The 27,703-nt window shown below is 39.6% G+C and overlaps 1 protein-coding gene across 1 annotated transcript in view; it reads right to left on the bottom strand.

Annotated features, from left to right (window-relative positions):
* The window catches only part of edar (ectodysplasin A receptor), a 34,059-nt gene extending 6,837 nt beyond the window's left edge, over nt 1–27,222 (bottom strand). The window contains exons 1-7 of the mRNA XM_042084418.1: nt 26,935–27,222; nt 11,815–11,877; nt 9,917–10,033; nt 7,150–7,331; nt 4,171–4,256; nt 295–375; nt 8–133 (exon numbers count right to left, since the gene is read on the bottom strand). Coding sequence (XP_041940352.1) covers nt 8–133; nt 295–375; nt 4,171–4,256; nt 7,150–7,331; nt 9,917–10,033; nt 11,815–11,865 — 643 coding nt within the window. The 5' untranslated portion in view covers nt 11,866–11,877; nt 26,935–27,222. The remainder of the gene's footprint in view (nt 1–7; nt 134–294; nt 376–4,170; nt 4,257–7,149; nt 7,332–9,916; nt 10,034–11,814; nt 11,878–26,934) is intronic.
* Nucleotides 27,223–27,703: the final 481 nt, after the last annotated feature.

The raw sequence follows: 27,703 nt of genomic DNA, 5'->3' as shown, positions 1-27,703 counted from the left end.
GTCTTACCTTGTCCACTGGGCTTGGCTTTGAGGATATAGAACATGATGATCAGCACTATGGCGATGGCCATGATGAAGATGGTTGACATGGCAATGATGAGGGCTGTTGCTAGGTGATCCTGCCCAGTTGGACCTATCGCAAGAGGACACAAAATACACACACATTCATGCAGCTGATTGACATTCTCATGGCTTTTTTAAACAATGGCTTCTGTAATACATGCTGAATTAATTTAGGTGTTTTTTAAAAGAACAGTGAGTTGGTATGACTTAGTCTATACAGCACAGGGTTACCTTTCTCTGGGTGTGGAAAAATGGTAGTACTACTTGAAGACACGCTGGGACCTTGTCCTGCTTGTTTGGTTGTGCGAATGCCTGCAACACAAAACACACAGTGTCATAAAACCATGAAGGCCTCCACATGAACCAACTGTCCCCATCATTAGGAACTCTCCCTCCACTGTGGCCAGAGAGAAGGGGGCACTTTACAGGCCCCCAGCTCACAAAGACCTCCAAAATGCCAAGCATATTACACATGTCCATAAAATCTGATTCAATGGTTAGCGGGGAACAATATTGAAATGTCAGTGAATTTGCCTGGCCTTTTGTCATTTTTATATTTGGACATTTATGGATCATAAATTTTAAATTTCATTTAGTTTTACTATAAATTAAGTCATCTCCTGTGGGACTGCTGGCTTCCTCATGCTCCACTGCTGCAATAAACATGACTGTCTTTTAGTGTTTGTTTCATTTAGCTCAATGGGATGTGATAGGTACTGTTTGATAAATTGTGTTTTGCTCCAAGTAATTTTATGTCTTCATTATAGCACAGCACGTCACTAGAGTAAACAGCTTGTGTAACAGCCGGGATCATGCCAGCCATCTGTGCTGACCATTTAAAATTGTTGGTGCTTGGTACATTTATTTGAGCAAACTTTAATTTGAGTTCAGGTGTTGACACTTGAAATGCAGCACACAATGTCCCACTTAGACTTCAGAAACGTACATGCATAGGGCTCTCAACAAAAGGACAAACAGGGACTGCTTACAGACCTTCAGTCTGTAAAATGTCACTTAGCACTTCATAACAGATTTAAGGGAACGGGAGAAGAAGGTGAAAGACAGAGTGGTTATAATTATTCATTCACCAAAGACAGCTTTTGTTTAACATTGCTAAGAATGTTGCGCATAAAAGAACATTCTGCAGCCTTTCCACCAAAAACAATTGTTAGTCACTGTGTGTATATACTACAAAATGTATGAGATAATTTGTTTGGACGTGAATATTTGTGCATGCATGTGTTTGTGTGCATATATACTGTATATGTGTGTGTGTGCGTGCGTGTGTGTCACTAAAATTATCTCCTGGACATCAACTCTTAGTTGTACTAGCTGGCATTGTAGGCTGAAAGCTGTGAGTTAGTGAGACAAATGAAAGGGAATGACACAGCAGTGGCTACTTTGAGCAGGCAGGTAAAGCTGATCTAGACAACAGCACAATGTCAGCTAAGGCATATCTACGGTTATGAAAACACTTCATAAAAGAAACAACATTTTGTATGGCGATGTTGCACATTAAAAACATTCTGAGACCAGTCCGTGTTTTGCACATCTTGAAGGCTAATTTGGCACATGAGTGATGTTGAGCTATTCCAAATCTGAAGAAGTCATTGTGGCTTCCTCTATCCACAGGCCATTCACTATTAGCAATTATTAATTTCATCCAACATCAAACTGCCTTATGAATTCTGTCTGTCAACAAACCTAGCCAAGACTGCTTAAAGATGTTTGGATAAGGGATACAGTGGTAAAAAAAAAATAGTTAAAAGTTGTGTTGGTAACAAAAAATATAAGTTAATAGTTGTGTTTATTTTGTTTTAAGAAGCAGTTGGATCATGTCACAAGCTTTTGCATTTGCCTATATTGTCATTCATGTAGCATTTTGCAATGGTACACATCCATACTTAAACTAAGTGCAGAAGGACATTTGGTTTTCAAGAGCATTAGAAAATTGAACAATATACTTAACTAGCACATTTGGGTTTCTATTTTGCATTTGGGTTGATTAAAGATCCTCTACACAATGTAATGTTTGGTGATGCCGTCTAGGCCGGGGTAGTAAATTAAGCTATGGTTTTAACAAATCCCACTACAGCTAATTCAATTTGTCCTGTGACAAAGAATGCCTTGCCATTTTCTTTACTGTTCAAAGCAAGTCAAACGGTCCTTTGATTTCACTTCAATGTGATACTAAGTGACTGCCCTGAAAACAGAGAACACTACAAATGTGGCATGGCCACAATGAAGCACAGTCTTATTGAAATCACCTGTGGCCATGTCACAGGCTGGGAGGTCTGGAATATATTTAGAAGCGTGCTGGACAGAAACTCTGCGACTCACTAGAGAAGTAATATTGCAAGCTGCAGCATGTTAATAATCTTTTTATGCCCTCCATACTTTTAATTATTAGACAACAACTATGCTGTGAACTAGTATAATTTGCAGATTGCCTGGCAAGTGCTAGCCTGTCTTCACACATAACAAGTAACTCCATGTTTTGCTCTACATAGTTTTGACCTTGGTATTTTTGAGGCCCCCGCTCAATGTCTGTAATTAAAATCTAACTCCACTTGCCGTCATCGCCTCAATCATCTCAAAGCCGAAAAACAATTAATGATGTGTTGAAAAATCCTCCTTTTCCATATTCACAGATGAACTCGTCACCTTGTCTCGTAAGAAAAATGGTATTCTATGGTTTTGTGGGAGAATCATTAAGGTTACACCGCAAGTATCAATCACATCCTTGTACAAAACAACTTGTCAATAAATGGTTGGGTTTGATTGATGGAGTTTTCCTGAACGATCGTAAGTATGTCATTTGAGACCAAGAAAGAAAAAAAGATTCTTGCGGAGGTTGATGAGGCCACGACAATGTAAAACTTTCTGCATCTGTAAGCTCTTCATCTCCATCTGACATCCTTTACTAGTCCTACACGTTCACACAGACCCTGCCTGCTATTTGCCTGACTTCCAATTGCACGCAAATGAGACATGATGGAGACACCCATGATTCTCTAGCTGAGCACAGTTCCATTTCAGTTACCTCCTTCACTGATTGTTCTTCAAGTAACAGACAGCATCCCCCATTGACACATACAGTATTCTTAAACAGCAGAGGGAGGAGTGTAAGAATAATATAAATCACAGAGAGATATGAATACATCAACTCTTGTGATCTTCGTAGTGGAGGAAGGTAGCACACGTTGCTGGGATCAAGTTGCTCCTACTGGCGTTGCCGACTCTGAACCACTGGGGCTTTTGCTGCTCTTAAAGAGTGCTTCCCCTAGGAAACAGACCTCTGCTCTGTGGCACTGCAGTCTGCGGGTTTGTTCCATGGACTCAGCTCGTCAGGTATGCAATGTAATCAGCAAGTCAGCGATGCTATGAATAATGTGCCAAACGCCAAACTGGTGCCAAAAAAAAGAAAATAAATCTCTGAATATTCATCAACCTCTAACATCACTGCTGATGGACTCCAGGCAGGCCCAAGTCCCTTTCTGCACATTTTACTGATGAGCTACTATCGGTGTCTTAGAAGACTTTTTTTTTATTCTGGTGATGATTTCAGACGTTGGTTGAGTGCTTCTGGCTCTGAGGGATTTCTGGCACGAGCCTGGCTCTAGCAGGCTGTGTGTGGCCAAGCCCATCTCTCTCTTTCTCTGGGATGAGAAGGAGAGCTCGGCACATACATCCAGGCAAATGGAACCGTTTACCATAATTGAGTATTTCTGCACCAGCAGAAAAGAAAAGAGGCATAGAGTATGTGTGTATGTTCCTGATAAAGGGGTGAGTGGGAGTGAACTATTAGTGTGGAGAGAAAAGTGAAAAAAAAAGACAAAACATCCAAATCTAGAACATTTCTCAGAGGAACAGTCCAGCATACTGGTATATATGTTGAGGGGTTATAGAAATAGCGGAAGATAGAAATATGATCATTTCTGAACTAGATTTGCTGTCATGAAAATGGATGTAGCTCATTATGAATGTGGAGTGGTGAAGCTCTTCTGAAAGCTAAATGTGAGACATACCACAGGAACGCTGTGTCATTAAAAAAGTATGTGACTTCATTTGATGACTAGCAAGAGTTTGGTGTGGGCTCATTCTTACACTCTTTAGTGTTCTTCGGGGCATTCTGACAGGAATGACACACCATCCCATAGATATTCCGTGGTCTGCTCTCCAAAATGTAGTACCTGCAAGAAAAAAAAATGCTTCATTAAAAGCGATCTTTTGACAGAAAATATATGTATTTGTCTTATGTGTCACTGAAATGAGAACACGTTTGAAATATTTTCTATTATCATATGCCCATATACAGGTCGGTCTCAAACAATTAGGATATCGTGGAAAAGTTAATCTGACTAAAAGTATTAGTCAGATTAGTTCATTTCTTTTCAAAAGGTAGACATTTCTGTATTATAACCTCCTTATTATAATATTTTAAGATACTCATTTTTGGTTTCTGTGAGCTGTTAGTCATAATCATCAAGATTACAATAAAAAATGGCTTGAAATATTTCATTTTATATCTATTGAATCTAGAATATATGAAAGATTCCACTTTTTGAACTAAATGTGGGGGGGGGTTCCAGAGACCCACCTGAATGCAATTTTCTATATTTTACCTCTGCTTATTGGTGTAATCTCAGTATTCCTGATCTTCCACAAGTTCATACTCCCTATGTTCACCTCTGCTTATTGGTGTAATCCCTGTATTCCTGATCTTCTGCAAGTTCATACTCCCTATATGTTCACCTCTGCTTATTGGTGTAATCTCAGTATTCCTGATCTGCAGCAAGTTCATACTCCCTGTGTCCCCACACAAAAATCTTTGTTAGTTACTTGCTGCAGTCCTCTGATGAGCATCTGCTATGTTGGCCTTCCATCAATAAGAGGTAACAGTCAAGACTTTTTCTTCTTTGATTCCTCGTTGATGGAATGATATACTCTTCGCAATAGTTTTGGGATCTTCAAAGAAGACTTATCTGTTGACCTTGACATAATGATGGTGGTGTGGGCCCGACCCAGTACCATTCCCACTGGCAAGAGGCTAGTATGGGAGAGAGCTTTGAAAGCAGTAACAGGGCCTACACACCCACCCAGACTGAACTGTCAGAGCCTAGGAACTCCATCTAACAGGATCAGTTTTTTTGCTTGTTGATCTCTGGTGTTCCTTAAATGCTACCCAAGCGTCTTCTTTATTTTGTTTTGAGGAAGTACTTCAGCAGAATGTGAATCAGGATATACTATTCTTTATTTCAGAGAAGAAGAAAAAATGGCTCTCCAACAGTTAGGGTCAAAAAGTTAATGCCTTTAATCCTGGTCTCATAAAAAAAAATGGGAAGGAATAATTTATAGCATCAAATCCGTCTGCCCTCAGAGGCATACTGTAAGTAAAGCTCGGGCAATTAATCACACGCCAGCAACTTGTTCCTGTCCTGCTTCCAATATGCTAGGCCTGTTCGGATTTCCTCTCCAGCCATGCTTTCCTTCCCAGTCACAGTGAGATCAGACTGATTAAACGTAAAACAATGACATTTGAAAAATTTTCAGAATCCAAAGACACAGCTCAAAAGCACCACTAAGAAGACACAGCTCAAAAGCGCCACGAAGAAGTCTTATTGAAAACACAAGCTGGAGTTGCCAGAACCTACTGGTACTCATGAGAAAATGTGCTATTGCTCACAGGGTTCAAATGAACATTGCACATACAGTAGTATGGAATGAAGGAATTCATTTTTCCACTACTTCATACACACGCTCAGATACACATGTGCACGCACACACACACACACACACACACACACACACACACACACACACACACACACAGACACACACATACGCACACACAATGTTTACTTTCACTAATGTGCAGGTTTACTAGAATGAATGTAATACCACAGCCAAAAGTCAAATACCCGCACTGACCAACAGCCACTCAACTCAATTCCCAAAAGAGCTGTGTGTGACCACTACAGAGCCTCAAGTTCCGGGCTACTGTCCTGAGGTCTCACAGGCATACCGCTTCACAAACATGTCTGAAAATGGCACATATTGTGTGTTTAGATGAGGGGAGAAAAGAAAAAAAAAACATTTGTTTGCTTATATAGAGGGCTAAAATGGGAACACATGTCATGAGCATTCTTTTGAAGTCAGGTCATGTTAGGGCTTTAAAATGAAAAGAGATTTATTCAATATCCTGTGATATCCAAAATCTGTGTTTGTATACTATGGGTCAGAGTAACTTGACGAGAATATAGTCAACGAAATTGCACTGACTTGATTGATCTAAAGACAAACATTTTGTCACTCAAAAACAAATATAGGCTTAATCAGTGCAGAACTTGGACAAGGCCTTGGAATGGTATATTAAATGCACCCAATAACGTCCCTTTTTAAAAAGCAGTGTTTTGTATATTTACATGAGAGGGAATTGAAAGCAGACCCCCATTTTAAGTGGGTACAGCTACAGAGGCCTTTCACATGCTGGGTCCATATCCAATGGGTGAGGAGACTCATGGAGGCTAGCGGTGGTGGGGGTGGGGGGGGATCAGAGGCTTTATTCAGCCCTACAACAAAATGGCAGATGGGTAGTTTGGATGGTGTTGTGGCCAGTCACTCCACGGCCACCTCTGTCACTTGGCTGGTGAGCTGGACCCTGGTGAAGTGGTGCTCACAGCAGAGCAACTCTCAATCTGTTTGTGCTTTTGTGACAGAGCTCTCCATGCACATCTCTGTACGGATCTGTGCCTTTGTTCAAAATCCTATTATTTTCTAGAACTTGTTGATCCCTGGCATTTCCACCATTGGCAAATCTGGCAACAATTTTCAAATGTGACTTATTTTTCATAGCACCAGTATGCGTACAGTAATCAATTCTGACATTTGAAAAAACAGTAAAAAGTAATTATGGGCACAGCCTGCAATAGTGTGTGGTGTACAGTATGTACTTGGTGTAGTGTGTTGTGTGGCTTGGCTGGTGGTGTAGAGTATGGTGTAGTGGTGTGTGTGATATGGTGTGGCTTGGCTGGTGGTGTAGAGTATGGTGTAGTGGTGTGGGCATGACGTGGCTTGGCTGCTCACCCTGGTAGGCAGGGTCCACACTCCGCATCGCTTTCGGGCGTCCCTGGGATCATCACGGTGGCTCGATACAGAGCGTCACAGTCTTTGTGTCTCCGGCAGATCTCGTACTTGCCCTTTGAGAACTTCCCCGTCGGACACGGAACACAGTCATAGTCCTCATCCTTGATGCCATAACCACAGTTCTAAAAGGAGAAACAAATAAATATGAGCTCGACTTGTACCTTACAAAACGTCATGGAAGCATTATCCAATGAATATACATCTTCATTCAACTTTGTAAATAATATATCTAAACAAGCCAAAGCAAGTACAAGGAATAAACTACCAGTGCGGCTAAATCCTGTTTTCTTACTCCATGTCACTGGTAGCGTCACTAATTGAAAGCTCCCTGTTCACCAGATGATAATGAATAGAAAATGCCAGGGCATGGCCACAGAGTGAAGCATCGCACCCCCGGCCCCCCAGACTGGTGCCTCCATTCCTCATTGACAGCTCACACAAGCACTGCAGCTCTGCCGATTGAATCCAGACAGCTGACTCACAACATAATTACTCCCAAGGCTCGTTGTGCCCTTAATAAATTAGTCCCCAGCAAGAGAAACACAGTTTTCCTTTTTCTCAATTCCTAAAGGACAACCTTAGAAACTTAACACAGAACTTCTATGACCTAACCGTCTGAAGTATACTAAAACTACTACTCTATTCTATGAAGTATATTCTAAATGAGTTAAGAGCTAAATAATTATATAATAATGCAATGTATTTTTAAACAACTGACAGATTTTTTTTGTTCTTTTTGTCATTAATAAAAATCATGTGCTTGTTGTTGTATTTTAAGTATTTAGTTGTCCCATTTTGTTGTTTCCCCCTTGAAACAAGCAGGAGTGCAATCAACCTGATGTACTCCTTTTGAGGATTTTGAAATGAATTGGTCACAGCAGTCATTTTTTGAGCATAGGCATTGGAGGGTCTTGTATGAGTTTCCATATGGCTCTGTTTAAGATAACTCCTCTTCATTTTGTCTGAAAGCCCTTTGACTCCAACCCCCAACATCAATTTCCTCCAACTCGGTGGATGCAGGGAGCCCCGCGATGTACAACAAGCTGGGAGTTAGGACAACAAAACATATTCAGAAGGAGACAGAGCTTTTATCTGGCTTTATTAAAACAAGACTATCCTCTCTGATTCACTGCCTCACAAGCATTATTGAATTGTACAAAAATCCAATATGCCAGGGATTTCAGCCTTCTTTTGCCTTTTATTTTCCCTGCCTCTCTTTGTAATATTCTGATTTTCCGATACAAAATAACCTGCATGAACTTAAAAGTATAATTCAGTTACAGTCTTAAAGGACTGGGGGTTGTTGACTTGTTGATAATACTCAGTCACATTTGAATGCGTGTCTTTTCTAAAAAAAAAAAAAAACATTGCCAGATAAGAGTCCATCTGAATGACATTATTATGAAAGCTTTTTGTCATTTCTCCACTGGTGAGGATAAAGCTACATCATTCGCTGTTCTCTTTCCCTCCTGAGAGAGCCTGTGTGGCTGCCAGGGTCGCTGCTGATACATGCTGCCCTCTCCAGCAGGGGGAGGGGACCGGCCTCGTCCCACACGGACGCGCAGCTCCGCGCCTTCCAGCGCTCCTCACATGGGATATCAATCATCCTGGCTCTGCCATAAGCTTCACCGCTAGGTGGATGCACTCTGACTATCAAACATCTTTCATCTCAAGGGAGTCTTTGATGTTACTACTGTGTTTGATTTTTTTACTCCCTTCAAAACTGAGGCAGACAGCTTTTGACTTGGCGATATGGGCAGGGGTTGGTTGACTTTTCAGATCAAGTGTGCCGTTTGATGTGTGGTGTACATGCTACACCAGGGAGCACTTAGACAGGTTAGAATTAAACCACTCTTTAATGAAAAGGAGATGAGGAGATCACAGATTATTTCAATTACAGGTTGGATATATTGCATTTAAAGTAGTGAGAAGGATACCGGTACTTGCAATTTCTCTGGAGGAATCTGTTTTTATGTACAATTGTCTTCCAAATGAATCACATATTCAGGCATGTCTCGTTTGCCTTTAAGTTTTGTTGTTGACTCTTTAGATTTATGTTTCATGTGTCTCTTCCACAGAGCCACACAGTCAGTCCTGTGTCTCCTTATTAAAATCATTTTATGATGAATAGACGTCAGCAGACTGGTGCTAAATGGTTTGGAATAATGGGTGGAATAGCGAGTTAGCTGAGGATTTTGTGTATTTTCTTTGGCCACATAGTAAGATTTGTGGTGAACCTCACAGTACGAGGTGTACCATGCTGTTAAGACCACCAGACACAGTTAATGGAGGCTGCTCTGGACTGAGCAATTACAGAGATAAAACTGGGATAATGATGATAGTTTTCACTGCATTTGCTCGGCCACTTGGAATGTACTGTTGCAACATGTAAACTTGCACTGGTTTTACCATCATGTTGCAATGCATTGCTACAGCAGGTAAACTGAGCCTGGGTGGTCCACTGGAGAAAGCATGCTGTGGGTGTCGGTCAGCTCACTCAATCTCACTGTATCATTTCCATCACTTCGACACATGCAAACTCATTCACACAAGCACGCTTCATGCCGTTTAGCACTTCTAAGTCACGCTTGACTGCAGGTCTTGAGTGAGGTGTATAAACGACCTGTTTTTGACATTTATTCACGTCGTTATGACTAATGGAAAAGGCATATGCAGTTAGCACGTAGTAGGTGGTGGTCATGCTCACCATGTAGGGCTCCTGTCCAGGTTGGCATGGAGGGCAGGGCTGGCAGCTAGTCTGATTGAAGAACTCATTCTCCCCACAGTTGGCATACTCAGCACTGAGCACAGGGAATGTGGAGACCTGGAGAGGGACATGTCACCATTAACATAGCAAAGTAGACATCCCCTGTCACTAGTTAGGAAAGAAACGTTCTGCTATTTGCTTTTTTCCCCTCTCAAACACACACATACACACACACACCTATACATACATAAACACACACACACACACACTCAACAGAAGACATGTAACTGACAGACATATTACAAATTAAGAATGAGGGGGCCCATCAATCATCAGACAGCAGGAGCATAGACTACAAAAAAATAACGCTCTTGTGAGCACTGCTGCAATGGAATTGTCCTAATAAACACAACAAGGCCATCCCCAGTACATGCAGGCAGACAGTGGATTAAACGCCTTAAAAGAGTTTGCTAGTGATTTACGGCGAGCCTGTTGGTCTGTGTGGAGCCTAGGCTGGCGAGGCTCGAGCTAACCCAGAGCAGCTGGCCAGCCCACTGGAGCCGGCAGAGGGGAACAGGGCTCGGAGGCCACGGCCTTCAGAGAGGGGAGGCCGCACAGACAACAAAGTCACACAGGGCGCCAGGAAGCCACACACCACAGCTTCAAAAAACACTCACTTGCCTTTACCCCCCACCCTAATACATACACACACACACACACTCACACACACACACACACACACACACACACCACACACACCACACACACACACACACACACACACACACACACACACACACACACACACACACACACACCACACACACACACACACACTCAGACACACAGAGTCAGACACAAATGCATGACATATTCCGGATGGTAAGGGATGTCCATGCCAGCAGCCAGGGGAAAACAATTAAACTCCCTCAAGGGTTTGTCAGTTCACACTAGTTAGCAGTGCAGTCTTCAGAGGAGGACATATGACTCACCTATATCTTGGCAGCCATCTCAAGATCAAAAGCAGTTAGATTTTGTCTCATGGTAATTTACAACTCCCAAGCATGGCTAACAGAATCAACTAGTGTGTGTGTTTGAAGGGAAATGGTGAAATAGCCAAATCCACAAATAACAAACTCAATTCGCCTCAACTCACGCTTGGTTAGCTTGCTCCATAAACACAGTAATCTACATCCAGATAGATAAATCACAGAATATCTGTTAGAACAAAGGACAATAAATTGAGTTTGCGTTTCTGTAAAAGATAAACAAAAAGCAACCGAGGACACCAAAACAGCTGTCCAAAACAAATACCGTGGATCAAAGAAAGAGAAAAAAGAAGTGTATTGCCAGCATCAATAAGGTGTTGAATTGAATGCATGAGGCACTCTCATAGACCATCACCAAATGCTTGTGTGGCATGACTTCAGGTTTACTGGCATGGCAGTTACTGGACTGTGGACTGAACTTGTGATTGACTGAATAATACCCCAATTCAATTTGGCTGATGAACAGCAGCCTGATATACACCTAACCTCCAGTAATCCTTGTGCTTTTGGAGAAGGAATTAGAAGGGTATAATTAAGACAGTGCAAGCTAAATTAACTCCTGGGAGTGCCGCCAAGAACGATTGTGCAAGTTCACATGTTTAATAAAAGGTGAGGGGAGCAGGAGACAGATTAAACAGCTCACTTATTGTGCAAGTTCACATGTTTAATAAAAGGTGAGGGGAACGCAGGAGACAGATTAAACAGCTCACTTATTGCGGCATTAAGAAAGTCTTTGTTGTTGGGGGCTTTGCCAACCGTAGTATTTAGCCGCGCCAGTGTTCTTGCCCCAGGTAGACGGCTGATAGTGCTGATGGAGGCTGGAAAGCAGAGATTTACTCAAAAACTCACCAAGAGCAGGGACAGCAAACACCACTCTGTTTGTCCACCTTTCTGGACCATCTTGTCTTGCTCCTGGAAAGAAAGACAGAAAGAGTGAGTGAGAGAAAGAGAGACAGAGAGAGAGAGCATGATTAAGGCTGATTGCTTAGCCTTGCTGTGACTGGCAGTTGCTCATGTGTCTACACGTTCTGTCTCCACCTCATGCCCAAGAGTAGCAGTGGCTCACACACACACACAGTGTCAGAGAAATATTCTGACCCTCAGCCAGGACTACAACATACAGCCTGCTCAATTTAGCATCCAAAGGTAGACATGTCTGACTTGGAAGAGCTATATATCATTCCATCTCTCAGCAGTTACAAGTGCTTTCTTAGCCAAGAGGAAAAAGCCTCATCTTCCACTGTGGCAGTGTTCAGAGCAAAATTGCACTGACTAACTCAGTCAGAACTACATCATATGCAAGCATATATGCAGACAATCCATTGTGCATGATGGTATAGGGTTGTGATCATATAAAACTTGGATTTTAGATATCACATAATAGTTATTCATTGTTAATTACAGTGCATGAAAATGCACTGTTCTGTTATCCGAAGTCTTCTTCTTATTACAGTGCATGAAAATGCACTGTACTGTTCTTCCTAGGCTTCTTCTTATTACAGTGCATGAAAATGCACTGTACTGTTCTTCCTAGGCTTCTTATTCTTATTCTTATTCTTCCGCTAACGCATTTAATGCAGCTTCAACCGTTTAACGTAGAAACTTCATTCAAACTATGTTACGTAGGTCTTACTTGGGACATGGGTGCTATGTATTTTTCAGCTTTGTAACTTTTATACTTTTTAAACTATTAATTAAAAACTAATCAAAATTTCCCCATTGACTTAACATTATGATTATGACATCACAATACGGCCGTTAAGCAATTAGAATCCTATGGCAGGTGTTCGGGCCACCTGGACCAACTGCCAGTCTCAGGCTTTAAGCATACAAACTGGCCCTATTAAGACTACACATCCTGTTCAACTGCTTCCTCTGCCAAAAACTGTTTCAAAATAAAAGTCCTCACTATAATATTTTACTGTTAAACAATTTAACCCTTTAAACTACTGAACTTTTTAACTGTTCAGCCATTGTAACTGTTACTTGTCATCAACTATGACTCCTACCCACTGTAGCTAGTTAGCTAAGTTAGCTAAGTAGCATGGTTAGCATGCTAGCATAGTTAGCATGCTAATTAGCATTTTTAGCAAAACTGCTTAAAATGATTAGCTAAGTTAGCTAAGTCACATGGTTAGCATAGTTAGCATGCTAGCATGTTAGCATGTTAGCATGCTAGTTAGCATTTTTAGCAAAACTGCTAAAAATGATTAGCTAAGTTAGCTAAGTCACATGGTTAGCATAGTTAGCATGTTAGCATGCTAGTTAGCATTTTTAGCAAAACTGCTTAAAATGATTAGCTAAGTTAGCTAAGTCACATGGTTAGCATGCTAGTTAGCATTTTTAGCAAAACTGCTTAAAATGATGAGCTAAGTCAGCTAAGTAACATGGTTACCATACTTAGCATTTTAACATTGTTAACATGCTAGTTAGCATAGTAACTTGGTTAACATTATTATCTTTGTTAACATAGTTAGCATAACTGCTAGCAAACATTAGAGCCATTCCAAGTGTCAGTTATCGTCAACTATCTACCTAAATAATTTAACCATTTAAAGTATCCACTTATTTAACCGTTCAATCATTCCAACTATATTAAACATCATCTACCTAGCAAATGATTTAACCTTTTAAACTATCCACTTATTTAACTGTTCAGTCATTCCAACTATATTAAACCTCATCTACCTAGCAACCAATATAGTTTGTTTTTACTCTGTATGATATTTTACATCATATTTTTGCATTTTCATGCACTGTATTTCCTTCAGGAAATGCTTTTCTAGTTCTTCTTCTTCTTCTAACGCATTTAATGCAGCTTCAACCGTTTAACGTAGAAACTTCATTCAAACTATGTTACGTAGGTCTTACTTGGGACATGGGTGCTATGTATTTTTCAGCTTTGTAACTTTTATACTTTTTAAACTATTAATTAAAAACTAGTCAAAATTTCCCCATAGACTTAACATGGGCTGATGACATCACAATAGAGCCGTTAAGCAATTAGAATCCTATGGCAGGTGTTCGGGCCACCTGGACCAACTGCCAGTCTCAGGCTTTAAGCATACAAACTGGCCCCATTAAGACTACACATCCTGTTCAACTGCTTCCTCTGCCAAAAACTGTTTCAAAATAAAAGTCCTCACTACAATATTTCACTGTTAAACAATGTAACCCTTTAAACTACTGAACTTTTTAACTGTTCAGCCATTGTAACTGTTACTTGTCATCAACTATGACTCCTACCCACTGTAGCTAGTTAGCATGGTTAGCATAGTTAGCATGTTAGCATGCTAGCATGTTAGCATTTTTAGCAAAACTGTTAAAAATGATTAGCTAAGTTAGCTAAGTAACATGGTTAGCATAGTTAGCATGCTAGCATGTTAGCATGCTAGTTAGCATTTTTAGCAAAACTGCTAAAAATGATTAGCTAAGTTAGCTAAGTAACGTGGTTAGCATAGTTAGCATGCTAGCGTGTTAGCATGCTAGTTAGCATTTTTAGCAAAACTGTTAAAAATGATTTGCTAAGTTAGCTAAGTAACGTGGTTAGCATAGTTAGCATGCTAGCGTGTTAGCAAGCTAGTTAGCATTTTTAGCAAAACTATTAAAAATGATTAGCTAAGTTAGCTAAGTAACGTGGTTAGCATAGTTAGCATGCTAGCGTGTTAGCAAGCTAGTTAGCATTTTTAGCAAAACTATTAAAAATGATTAGCTAAGTTAGCTAAGTAACATAGTTAGCATGCTACCATAGTTAGCATGCTAGCATGCTAATTAGCATTTTTAGCAAAAAAACTTGGTTAACATTATTATCTTTGATAACATAGTAGCATAACTGCTAGCAAACATTAGGGCCATTCCAACTGTCAGTTATCGTCAATTATCTACCTAAATAATTTAACTATTTAAATTATCCACCTATTTAACCGTTCAATCATTCCAACTATATTAAACCTTATCTACCAAGCAAATCATTTAACTATATAAACTATCCACCTATTTAACTGTTCAGTCATTCCAACTATATTAAACCTCATCTACCTAGTTCAGTCATTCCAACTACATTAAACCTCATCTACCTAGTTCAGTCATTTGAACTATATTAAACCTCATCATGTTGGTTGCCAATTAGCACATAATCTGTTTTAACAATATATTTCACACCATATGTTTTGCATTTTCATGCACTGGTAATTCCCTGGAATTGCGTTTTCTAGTTCTTATTACAGTGCATGAAAATGCACTGTACTGTTCTTCCTAGGCTTCTTATTCTTATTCTTATTCTTCCGCTAACGCATTTAATGCAGCTTCAACCGTTTAACGTAGAAACTTCATTCAAACTATGTTACGTAGGTCTTACTTGGGACATGGGTGCTATGTATTTTTCAGCTTTGTAACTTTTATACTTTTTAAACTATTAATTAAAAACTAATCAAAATTTCCCCATTGACTTAACATTATGATTATGACATCACAATACGGCCGTTAAGCAATTAGAATCCTATGGCAGGTGTTCGGGCCACCTGCCAGTCTCAGGCTTTAAGCATACAAACTGGCCCTATTAAGACTACACATCCTGTTCAACTGCTTCCTCTGCCAAAAACTGTTTCAAAATAAAAGTCCTCACTATAATATTTTACTGTTAAACAATTTAACCCTTTAAACTACTGAACTTTTTAACTGTTCAGCCATTGTAACTGTTACTTGTCATCAACTATGACTCCTACCCACTGTAGCTAGTTAGCTAAGTTAGCTAAGTCACATGGTTAGCATAGTTAGCATGCTAGCATGTTAGCATGCTAGTTAGCATTTTTAGCAAAACTGCTAAAAATGATTAGCTAAGTTAGCTAAGTCACATGGTTAGCATAGTTAGCATGCTAGCATGTTAGTATGCTAGTTAGCATTTTTAGCAAAACTGCTAAAAATGATTAGCTAAGTAAGCTAAATCACATGGTTAGCATAGTTAGCATGCTAGCATGTTAGCATGCTAGTTAGCATTTTTAGCAAAACTGCTTAAAATGATGAGCTAAGTCAGCTAAGTAACATGGTTAACATACTTAGCATTTTAACATTGTTAGCATGCTAGTTAGCATAGTAACTTGGTTAACATTATTATCTTTGTTAACATAGTTAGCATAACTGCTAGCAAACATTAGAGCCATTCCAAGTGTCAGTTATCGTCAACTATCTACCTAAATAATTTAACCATTTAAACTATCCACTTATTTAACCGTTCAATCATTCCAACTATATTAAACCTTATCTACCAAGTAAATCATTTACCTATATAAACTATCCACCTATTTAACTGTTGAGTCATTCCAACTATATTAAACCTCATCTACCTAGCAACCAATATAGTTTGTTTTTACTCTGTATGATATTTGACATCATATTTTTTGCATTTTCATGCACTGTATTTCCTTCAGGAAATGCTTTTCTAGTTCTTATTATTCTTCTTCTTCTAACGCACTTAATGCAGCTTCAACCGTTTAACGTAGAAACTTCATTCAAACTATGTTACGTAGGTCTTACTTAGGACATGGGTGCTATGTATTTTTCAGCTTTGTAACTTTTATACTTTTTAAACTATTAATAAAAACTATCAAAATTTCCCCATTGACTTAACATTATGATTATGACATCACAATACGGCCGTTAAGCAATTAGAATCCTATGGCAGGTGTTCGGGCCACCTGGACCAACTGCCAGTCTCAGGCTTTAAGCATACAAACTGGCCCTATTAAGACTACACATCCTGTTCAACTGCTTCCTCTGCCAAAAACTGTTTCAAAATAAAAGTCCTCTCTATAATATTTTACTGTTAAACAATTTAACCCTTTAAACTACTAACTGTTCGGCCATTGTAACTGTTACTTGTCATCAACTATGACTCCTACCCACTGTAGCTAGTTAGCTAAGTTAGCTAAGTCACGTGGTTAGCATAATTAGCATGCTAGCATGTTAGCATGCTAGTTAGCATTTTTAGCAAAACTGCTAAAAATGATTAGTTAAGTTAGCTAAGTAACGTGGTTAGCATAGTTAGCATGCTAGCATGTTAGCATGCTAGTTAGCATTTTTAACAAAACTGCTAAAAATGATTAGCTAAGTTAGCTAAGTAACGTGGTTAGCATAGTTAGCATGCTAGCATGTTAGCATGCTAGTTAGCATTTTTAGCAAAACTGCTAAAAATGATTAGCAAAGTTAGCTAAGTAACATGGTTAACATAGTTAGCATGCTAGCATGTTAGCATGCTAGTTAGCATAGTTAGCAAAACTGTTAAAAATGATTAGCTAAGTTAGCTAAGTAACATAGTTAGCATGCTAGCAGTTAACATGCTAATTAGCATTTTTAGCAAAAAAACTTGGTTAACATTATTATCTTTGATAACATAGTAGCATAACTACTAGCAAACATTAGGGCCATTCCAACTGTTAGTTATCATCAATTATCTACCTAAATAATTTAACTATTTAAATGATCCACCTATTTAACCGTTCAATCATTTCAACTATATTAAACCTTATCTACCAAGCAAATCATTTAACTATATAAACTATCCACCTATTTAACTGTTCAGTCATTCCAACTATATTAAACCTCATCTACCTAGTTCAGTCATTCCAACTATATTAAACCTCATCTACCTAGCAAATAATTTAACCATTTAAACTATCCACTTATTTAACTGTCCAGTCATTCCAACTATATTAAACTTTGTCTACCTAGCAAATAATTTAACCATTTAAACTATCCACTTATTTAACTGTTCAGTCATTCCAACTATATTAAACCTCATCTACCTAGTTCAGTCATTTGAACTATATTAAACCTCATCATGTTGGTTGCCAATTAGCACATCATCTGTTTTAACAATATATTTCACACCATATGTTTTGCATTTTCATGCACTGGTAATTCCCTGGAATTGCGTTTTCTAGTTATTATTATTCTTCCCACCAAATTTCTGCGTCTAATTCAGCTTCAACCGTTTAACGTAGAAACTTCGTTCAAACTTTGTAACGTAGGTCTTGAAAAGGAGACTTGAGGAATGTATTTTTCACTTTTGTAAACTTTTTGAGATATTAATAAAAACAAGCTTATTTTTCCCTATAGACTTTGTATGGGGACTATGACATCATAATGGGCTAATTAACTTGATTTGCACCTGTATCAACTTCCAGCTGCTCAACTAGGTCCCATCAAAAAGCTAGTTAAACTGATTGCACCTGTATCAACTGATTTCTGCTTAACTAGGCCAACTCTCTGTGTCTCTCCATTCTACAAGGATATAAGGCACATTCCATCCAACTTTCTATCCATTCATCCTCTTCAAACCATTCACTCATCCACCCATTAAACTATCCATCAACATCCATTAAACAATCTGCCTATCAACATCCATTCAACTTTCTGTCTATCAACATCCATTACACTATCTATATTCAACTTTTAAACTATATATTCTGCTTTAAGCATACAATCTGGCTCTCTTAAGACTACTATTTCCTCTGCCCACAACTGTTTCAAAATAAATGTCCTCACTACAATAATTCACTATTAAATATTACTATTCACTATTAAATAATTTAACTATTTAAACTACTCAACTATTTAACTGTTCAGCCATTTCAACGGTCAGTTGTTATCAACTATGACTCCTGCCAACTGTTTCCAAATAAAAGTTTGTTTGGCATTTTATGTTAATATACAGTATGTTTATATTTTCATGCACTGGTAATTTCCTCGAAATTACATTTTCTAGTTAATCTTGTTGCTTCTGCATGTTTGCCATTTATATGGCAAAGAAAACACAGTAAGGTTCTTTTTTTCTTGCTTGCAAAGAAAACACAGTAAGATTCTTTTTTTCTTGCTTACATTCACAGCTTTTCTGAACGATGGAATTTATTGCAAGTTTTTTTAACAGACAGTACTGACAAAAACAAATATCCAATCACCTGATCATTACCCTTTCCTTCATCCTAACCCTCTGGAATTTGATTTATCACACCCTTATGCACTATTGTCATATTTATGGAAATGCAATAAATGTGGAGGAGTTAATAGATTTAATGATGTTGATGGCAACACAGTATGACAGCAGTGAGGGAGTGTGCTGCAGGTCCAACTCCTGACTCCACCCCTCAGCACTCCCTACCTACATGAGACTAGCTTTTATTGGCCCGCTCCCAGAGCTGCAATAACACACTGCTCATATTTCTTTCATTACAGTATAAATAATGTCGTCACCTTAATTGAAAAGAGATGGCTGGATGAAAATGGGCCGCCACTTTTTATGCAAAAACTACATCTTCATTCTCAAGTCAAGCATGATCAGAGATCCATTTTTCAAAACGTCCTGGATTTAGTCATCAAACGTAAACAACCTTACAATCCTACGTGCAAAATAAACTGCTGGATAACAGGTGGTATGATTTCCAAATGCATTACAAAACATTAAACTGAATCCAAATGATGATGAGTTGAATGTTTTACCCTTTGTGTTTGTGCACCAACAATATAGCTGAGCCATCTAATGTGTCTGACCCTCCTAATTGAAGTGTTCTCAGAAGGAACTTGTTGCTGGTGGTAACTGAGAGAGCATAATTACCCACATTTCCCCAGAGGGGTGCTGGGAGATGGGGAGACCATGGGGCAAGCTGAGGCACCCCCACCCTATGTACCAATCCACATAAATAGTGGGGGCTGGGAGTTGGGTAGTGTTGGCAGGCACTGGCACACAACGAGCACGGGCTGTAACTAAAGCAATAAATTACGCTGGATCTCCCCGCAGTCACGGCGGGACCCTAGATGCCTTGTTTTGCTGCTGTGTTTACGTGGTTGACAGCTGATAGGTGAGACCTGCAGCTACACTGAAAGTGTTGGGCCACACAGCCAGGATCTCTGGCCTGAGGAGGATGCACAAGGATTCATGGTGCGTTAACAATGCCTTTTTTCCCATTTGCTGGTTTTTGGTTGGCATTTAAGGTTGTCTGTAATCTGTAATCATTAGGGACAAATGTAGGCAAATGTAGTGCAATATTGCCTGTTAAAAAGCTATGCTTTCCAAAACTAAGGAGGGTGCACAATCTAATGCAATCCACCCCATCAGCCAGGAGACAGAGGCAATGTGGAACTTATTATAGAATAGCAGTGTAGCAGTGGTTTGTCTAACAAAAGAATGTCTGTAATTTTGCCAAAAACACACAAATAAAATATCCCTGGTCTGGGCATAAACAAGTGTCTGTAAATAGCGTGTCTGCAGGCAGGTGATACAAGGTGAAGGCAGTGGGCATAGAAACAGCAAATTAATTGGTCATCATTATGAGGTTCTGGCTTTGGTTGAGGCTTAGCATCCCCCAGGTGAAGAGTGTGCATCCAAGAGTCATGTACTAGCTTTTTGGAACTCCACCTGTCACGCCTGGCATAATGTCCTGTAGGTCTGTGCCAGCCTATAGCACAGAGGCGGCAGATCCTACAGACCACATTGAGGCTGCGCTCAACAGTTCTGAGTTTACTATGCTGTTGACTATGTTGTTGCCCTAATCACAATGAGTTTGTGAGGCTGTTATATTTAGCAGGTTCAACACAACTGAATATAAAATGATATATGAAAGGTATTAGTGTTTCACTGAAGATTAAATCTGAGGATGTGGCTGTACTTTCTGTAAAGTGGAAAAGCTGAGCCCTGAAGGAAATGCTCTGTATGTGGGGAATGGGAGAGGTCTCTGAACAAAGGTGGGACACTACGCCATGGGTGGCACCCATCTGATAATCTGCTGTGTCAACCTGCTGAACCTTCTCAAGTTCAAACACACAGTTGACACTTGAGTCGTTCTGGCATTATAAGCAGTTTGACACTTATTTCTTCTGGGTGTGCATCCTTCCTTTCCATGGCCATCATGTGCATCACACCATGAGCTATTCATGGCCACGCATCAATCATAGCCAGCAAAGACTTTTTTGCTCCTTGACCGGCAGCTGCAAAAAATGACTGCAGTGTTTCCAGCTTTCTTCACATAGTCACAGGGTGCAACTTCAAAGCGACAGGAGGTTAAACTGATCTGAGCTGAAGATGGACTGCTTAAAGGCAGGCAGGTGACTGATCCACACAAGAGCTCCTAATGATGGGGTGACTCACCCTCCAACACAATGGAAATTACTCTGAGGTGGGCTCATTAACTCACTGTGCACAGAAGAGCCGAGACAGACACCTTTTGTTATAGTACAAACATATATACATAAAGAAATGAATATGTAACATGAGTTCCTAAGTATTGCATTTGTTAAGTGACTAGGATAAGTAAGCAAATGAATACAGTGAGTGAGTGATAACATTTTTGTTTATTTAGATGTAGCAGTTGGACAGAATCACATAATCCATGTGTTCCTGATGTCCATGTAAATCCATGTTAAAGATATACAATCAAAATTCTATGTAGCCTTGGCATGTGATATCTGTACAAAATGTATGTACAAGTATGTATATTTTGCCATGTTAAAGGGAAATAAAATAAAACTATAGGCAGCATATGTTTCTGCCATTTCTTTTTGCTTTTTAAATCAAATTTATGTTGTGGACCAAAGTCTTGTCTTGTGCAAATGTGCAATGCTGTGCATGAACGTGTGCATGCGATTTCTACTGTAACTATGATAAACAACTGCACTGTTGCTGTGAATCTCTATAAGACAGTGAGCCACTGTAATTATTGTTTCTGAGTAAATTTCTCATGGAGTCTCTTTGACAGATAATTGCCACAGATGCAAGAAACAACAGGCTCACCGGAGTTACTGGCTCAGTATGGCTTCAGCCATATATTCAAAATGTTCTCATTTACTCCGATTCAAAGCTTAAAGTACTTTGTGAGTTGATGTGAATGCAGGTACTTTGCTAAAGCATGAAACACCTCCATTTATTAGAATATTTTTTGTTTAGCGATCCATAAAAAGTGAACATGTCTGTTTCAATTTCATACGGGTCCCACAGATACCTTAACCCTCTTTGGATAATAGAGGCTGGCACACCCGCATAAGCACTGTTTTGCTCTTCGGAAGAAAGTCTGTGCAGTAAGCAGAATTCAGTAAGCAAGATAAAAAGCCCATTGTATGTCATCACTTCATCCTCAGCAATGATTCCAAAGAATGAACAAAGAACAGATATTTATCTGGCTGCTTTGACCAAAACTATATAAATTATGGGTTGGAGGCTCAAATCAGTCAGTAAACTTACAGGGAAACAAAACAAAATGTATGCGGGATAGTTATTTTTTTATCCCTATCACTTCTCAGTGTAATTGATGTGAAAATCATTGAGGCGTTGTATGTGGGCTGATATCCGACAGAGACGGGTCATGTCCCCCATGCACGTCCGCCTCAGGTTTGATCCTGTTAATTGCAGCCCGGCTCCCCGCGCAGAAACCTGGCTTCTGAACTGAAATGAGCTTTAATTGTGCGAATCCTTGTGGAGAGCGACCACAACCGGTCCTGCTGAAAGAGTTTGTCTACTGGAGACCCTTTGGCGCTACGAGTCGGCAAGAAAAAAGGGAGAGAGGAAGGGAGAGACAGAGACAAAAAAGTGAACTTTTGAAAAAAACAAGACTTCTTTTTTACAGGAAGTGAAGCGACTGCCAAATGACTGTGCCCCTGAGCCTCTCTCTCATTATCAGACTAAACGAACACACACGCCCAAGCACTTTCATCAGATTCCAACAGCAGCTCTTTACACTGCAGACCCGGCTCTCTGAGGCTGGAATGCGCCACGGTATGTTTGAAGAGCAGACTTACTTCTGACACCTCTGCCTGCACAGACCCTGTTGGGACTTGCCTCTTTTGAAAGTCAACCGCAGACTCCCAGCCTCAGGTTATTAATCTTATAACGACCACATAATCTAAGATAAATACACAGAGTATCATTATCCTTATCATTAACAAGACTGAAATATCTATTCCTTGGGGAGGGATTAAGGAAAAGATATTATTACCCCTGCTGTAATCAGGGGGGTTCACTGTCCAATTGGATTAGGAGGAAGGAAATTTATGTCCACTCTGTCCTCTGCCACAGTTAGTTTGGTTAATTGTATGATGTCCTTTGACCATAACCATGATGATCTCTTACCTAAGTTATTAGGTGATGACAGGTAACCCCTTGGGTTGTGAAGTGAGGAACTAACCTTAATCATCCCAAAGAAAGCTCAATGGAAAACTCATATAGAACATGTGGCAGACACCATAACACACCAAGACAAACAAGCAATTACTGTTAAATAAAAGCCCATTAATGTCACTATTAAGCCTGATTGAAGACATCATGGAAATTCCCGGTCCATGAGGCCAGTCAGAGCAAAAGTCATTTCCACCAAAACGGAAGGAAAAGGACATGAGAAAACAACGCTCTTCACATCTTGCTGTAAGCAGTGTTTGCATCCTCTGTGTTGACAGCACTCAAGAGTGGGAGTGCTTTTGTCTGTCTCACACTTTGGGATGAGTCTGAGAACATCTCCTGAGTGCTGACACTGAGTGGCAGTTCCAGCCTGATTAAATCAAGCCGTGATGGCAAAGAAAGACTGATTGAGCCTCTTCGTCTCCATATCTCTAACTGACTGGAAGCAGATGTTCTTTGTCATCAACAGGATTGGACGGAAATGAGTCTTAATTCCCTGAAGTTTAGCGTTCAAAACTTATATTTATTCCCTTTTATGCTAATTACTTTCTGCCTGATTTGGACACTGCTTTTCAAAATGCACTGATCAGAGCAGAAATCAGGAGGGCAAAAAAAAAAAAAAGTCCAGTATTTCATTTCTAATGACAATTAAACAAACAGCATAATTAAGTGAGGTTCTTGTAATCTTGGCAGCCCTATGTTCCCACTGGAGAAAATGTCTGTTTTCCATTGACTGTCTCCTCCTTTCAAGATAAATCAATCATGACTTTAACCTCAAGGACAAACCAGAGGCAGGATTACCGGGGCATCTCGCTTATGTGGATGAATAGCGAGGAACCATTCTGCCTCCTGGACAGGGAATCCCTAGGCGCAATGCAATCAAATAAATAAAAAAGTACCAAAAAAGTTTACCACATTAAATGTCAGTGTATTGTGTTTACCAGCAAAGTGTCATCAGTTTATAATCATTAATTGTATTTCATTTAGACCTTGTGGACCCACTGCTCCAAAATGGAATTTAGCCTAATTTACTAGAAGTGAGGTGGAAAACAAGTATGCTAATTCAGTCACAGGCTGAACTAACTGGCAGAGAAAAACAAACAGCCAACTTTTAACACATATTGCCATCAAGGAAATGCCATAACAACTCACTTTTTTGATGATTTATCAGCAGTACACTTAATTGACGAACTTCCACATTTTGGTGCCAGAGGGAACATGACTGGTAGACAGAAGGCCCTTGGTTTTCCATACCACCTCATTGTAAGATGAGTTGTCACATTGTATCAATTTATCATTTATATATAATTAAAAATATTAAATATTGTTGCTTTCACACTATAATAAAAATGAAAACATGAAAAAAATAAATTATCCCTAAATAACTTCCATGGATATAGGCACATTTAAATGGACATTATTCATTAAGGCTAAAAATCTGAAAAGACTCTGAGAATGTCTGGGAATGTATGCCCTTAATGCTCTTTCCCTTGGGGCCTCAAGTGAAGTTGATTGCAGTGTCAAAATGAGCCGAATTACTTAACTGCGAGGCCCACCACGTCAAGATATAATCTGTGAATGCACATGCATGTGAAAGCTTTGGATCAACATGTGTGTCTCCTGTCTTTACATGTAAGCAAATGTGGCCTTGTCACATATGGTTTGTCAAATGTTGTACAGTGTGCGTTTCATATATTATGATTTCAAATGCATGTGTGTTACATCCTAAACCATATCGCCTATGTATAATGTAATATTATATGAGGTGTTTATGTAATAAAGTGACACCACTCCAAAATCAGCACCTCACAACCACTGGTATTCTACAGATAATACATAGCCTTTAAATAAATACAAAATAATATTGAATAGAATAACTCTGGTTTTGGCATACTGATCATGATTGGTCCACATTAAAGTATCACAATGAAGACATGGCCAGTTACAGAACAAAATCACTACAGTATATCTTACTTTCATGTGTTCACTGAATTAAGAGAGCTAATCTACAACTGAACCAAAACAAACTGTCTAATAGCTATCTGTTGATTGAGAAGAAGTAAATGTTTATGTTTATGTTAACATCAAAGAGTGGAGTGGGCACTTAAGAAAGCTAATTATTTAATATGTAGAAAAAAAACTTTAACAAACACAGTTCTTTATGTTTGAGATGCTTTGCTGTGGGTCTATGGTCTGTCTCTGCTCCTTTGGTTTACCGTGGGGCCAAATCTCTCTTCATCTTTTGATTGCTTTAATTACAGAGTCTCTGTCAGCTTTGTTCTCAGAGCGCCATAAAAACAAATGTAAAGTGCACATGAAAAGAAGACATGGAGCCTCTCCCACCTTGAACTACTGCTTGTGTCAATACAGTCTTTGATTCCCTTCTTCAGACAGCAGCATTAAGCACACGTCTGTCTTTCATCGGCTCCTTGTGGCTGATCTCACAGACTCCTGATAGCTTGTTCAGCCCTAAACTCCTGCATAGGTGTTTACTTTGTACCTTAGTCTCCAGCAGCAATGCTAATGCATGGACAGAATGGAGGAGACACAATGTCTGAAGGAAGTTACGTGGGATGCTTCTGTCTGTCTGGCACTGCGAGGCCTCTACAGACATAGACTAGGCCTATGATATCTGTTATGCATCCCACATTTTTGATAATCTTTTAGCCCTGATTCAACACAATCACTCTTCAATCATTCATAAAACTATGCTTGTTAGGGATGTTATTCTAGGTACCTGAGAGACCCATTTCCTTCCTAATTAAATTAAATTCTGATAAAACATGCATCAAAGTTTAGGCTGGAGATGCTTTCTGTCTGATTTTAACATAGTGAGACCATGACGCCAGCTACATCCTAACTTTTAACATCCACTAGGTCTTCAAGTGATTTCATGACTGAGAGTCTACCTAATGCATCGATGAAAGGCCATTCACTCTTATCTTTTGATACGGACACATTCTGATACTAAATCATAGCTTTATATAGGGCAGCCTAAAATGTTCCTGCACGGGAGCTTCGAGCTCGCTGAGGTGGAAAGAAAGGATTTATTTCCACCCTCAGCAGTAGTAGTTCAAAGCCAGAGGAGACATCAGAAGACCGGCAAGAACGTGCATGTTTTGGCTCCACTGTCTCCAAGCAGGACTTTCCCCCAGGTCTTCGCTCAATGAGACGCACAGGCGGCACCAGAAAAATACTTACGCATTGGATTCAGACGAAAGCCACACATTACGCCTGCTCTCATCACCAGCTGATAGTTACGGAAATGCAACTGCGATTTTAATTAAGGTGCGTGAATTAGATGAGGGGGCATGGCCAGAATTTCAACAGCACCATCCCCGAACCCTACTGTTTACGAGGAGCATGCAAGTAGCGGTGGTGCAATCAGCGGTACCCTTCATAGCCAGGGATGAACACTGAACGCAAGCCGTAGAAACCTGGAAGCAAAGCGCACTGACTAGTTTTGATCACTTAAATCTTCACCAGTCAATACAACGACTGAGATATCAATAATAAAAAAAAGCTCACTTTGTTTAATCAACACAACCACTTCCCAAAAGCTCCGAAACCAACTCAACAATCCACGGCTGTCATGTTATTTTAAAGGAAAAGTATGAGTCCACACCTAAAATTCGACTACATTTCCAGCATTTTGTTTTGTCGTGTTTGTTGAAAGCTAACCATGAGCAGATACGTCTACATCATATAGAATTACGTCTAAGTAAGTGTGTCTGCCACTTAAATGATCTAGGAATTTCCCTGTCTTGAAACAATCCCATAGCATTCCAGAAAAATGCGCTGTGCCGCCTTACCTGCAGGCAGGAGTTGCATACAGTAGAGATCTCCAGAGGACAGAAGGCGATTTGTGTTTGTATTCTTCACAACGACTCTTCAAATGGCACAACGATGTATATAAATTTAAATTCGGACAGTTACAACCATTTAACGAATATTGTGTTAACTGCGTAATCCTCTCCCAAAGTCACTGACTCCTTTTTGGTGAAGTGCATGGTTACTGAAAGTGAGGCTCCTCCTCGATAAAAAGTCGAGGATGTTCTCCGCCCAAAACGTGGACAAAATTAACCTGACTCAGGTGCACAAAACAGCACTACTGAATTGCACCACTAGTGAAGCCCGCCACCTAATGGCTATCACGGAAGATGTGTTTGCACTCGAATTTACCCTCGCCAGTATGCAATGTGCAAGAGGTTGCACATCATTTTATATAGCCACATTTTCACCTACCAGATTGACTATCAGATCTTAAAAACAGTTCCTGTTTGGGTGTCAGCTTTTTGTACTTGGCTTTTTTCAGCAAATACCTACATCCTTTCATCATAGTTCATTATCCTCTCATAACTCTGTTTAAAAAAACCTTCAAAGCCTTTCTATGGTATGATTTCTCTCACACTGCTATAGCACACTGCTGATATCCAAATGCATTTTGTGGACATGTTTGGCATAGTAATATTAACGTTGCAAACATGCCATTAAAGGAAAAACCCTTTAAAGAAGAAGACACATGACATGAAAGTGAAAAATCGGTATGTGGATAATTTTGTGTTTCTTTGCCTGTAGATT

The sequence above is a fragment of the Alosa sapidissima genome, chromosome 2, assembly GCF_018492685.1.
Source record: "Alosa sapidissima isolate fAloSap1 chromosome 2, fAloSap1.pri, whole genome shotgun sequence".
Lineage (NCBI taxonomy): Eukaryota > Metazoa > Chordata > Actinopteri > Clupeiformes > Clupeidae > Alosa > Alosa sapidissima.
The sequence above is the reverse complement of the archived record's forward strand: the minus strand, read 5'-3'. Positions and strand labels throughout refer to the sequence as shown.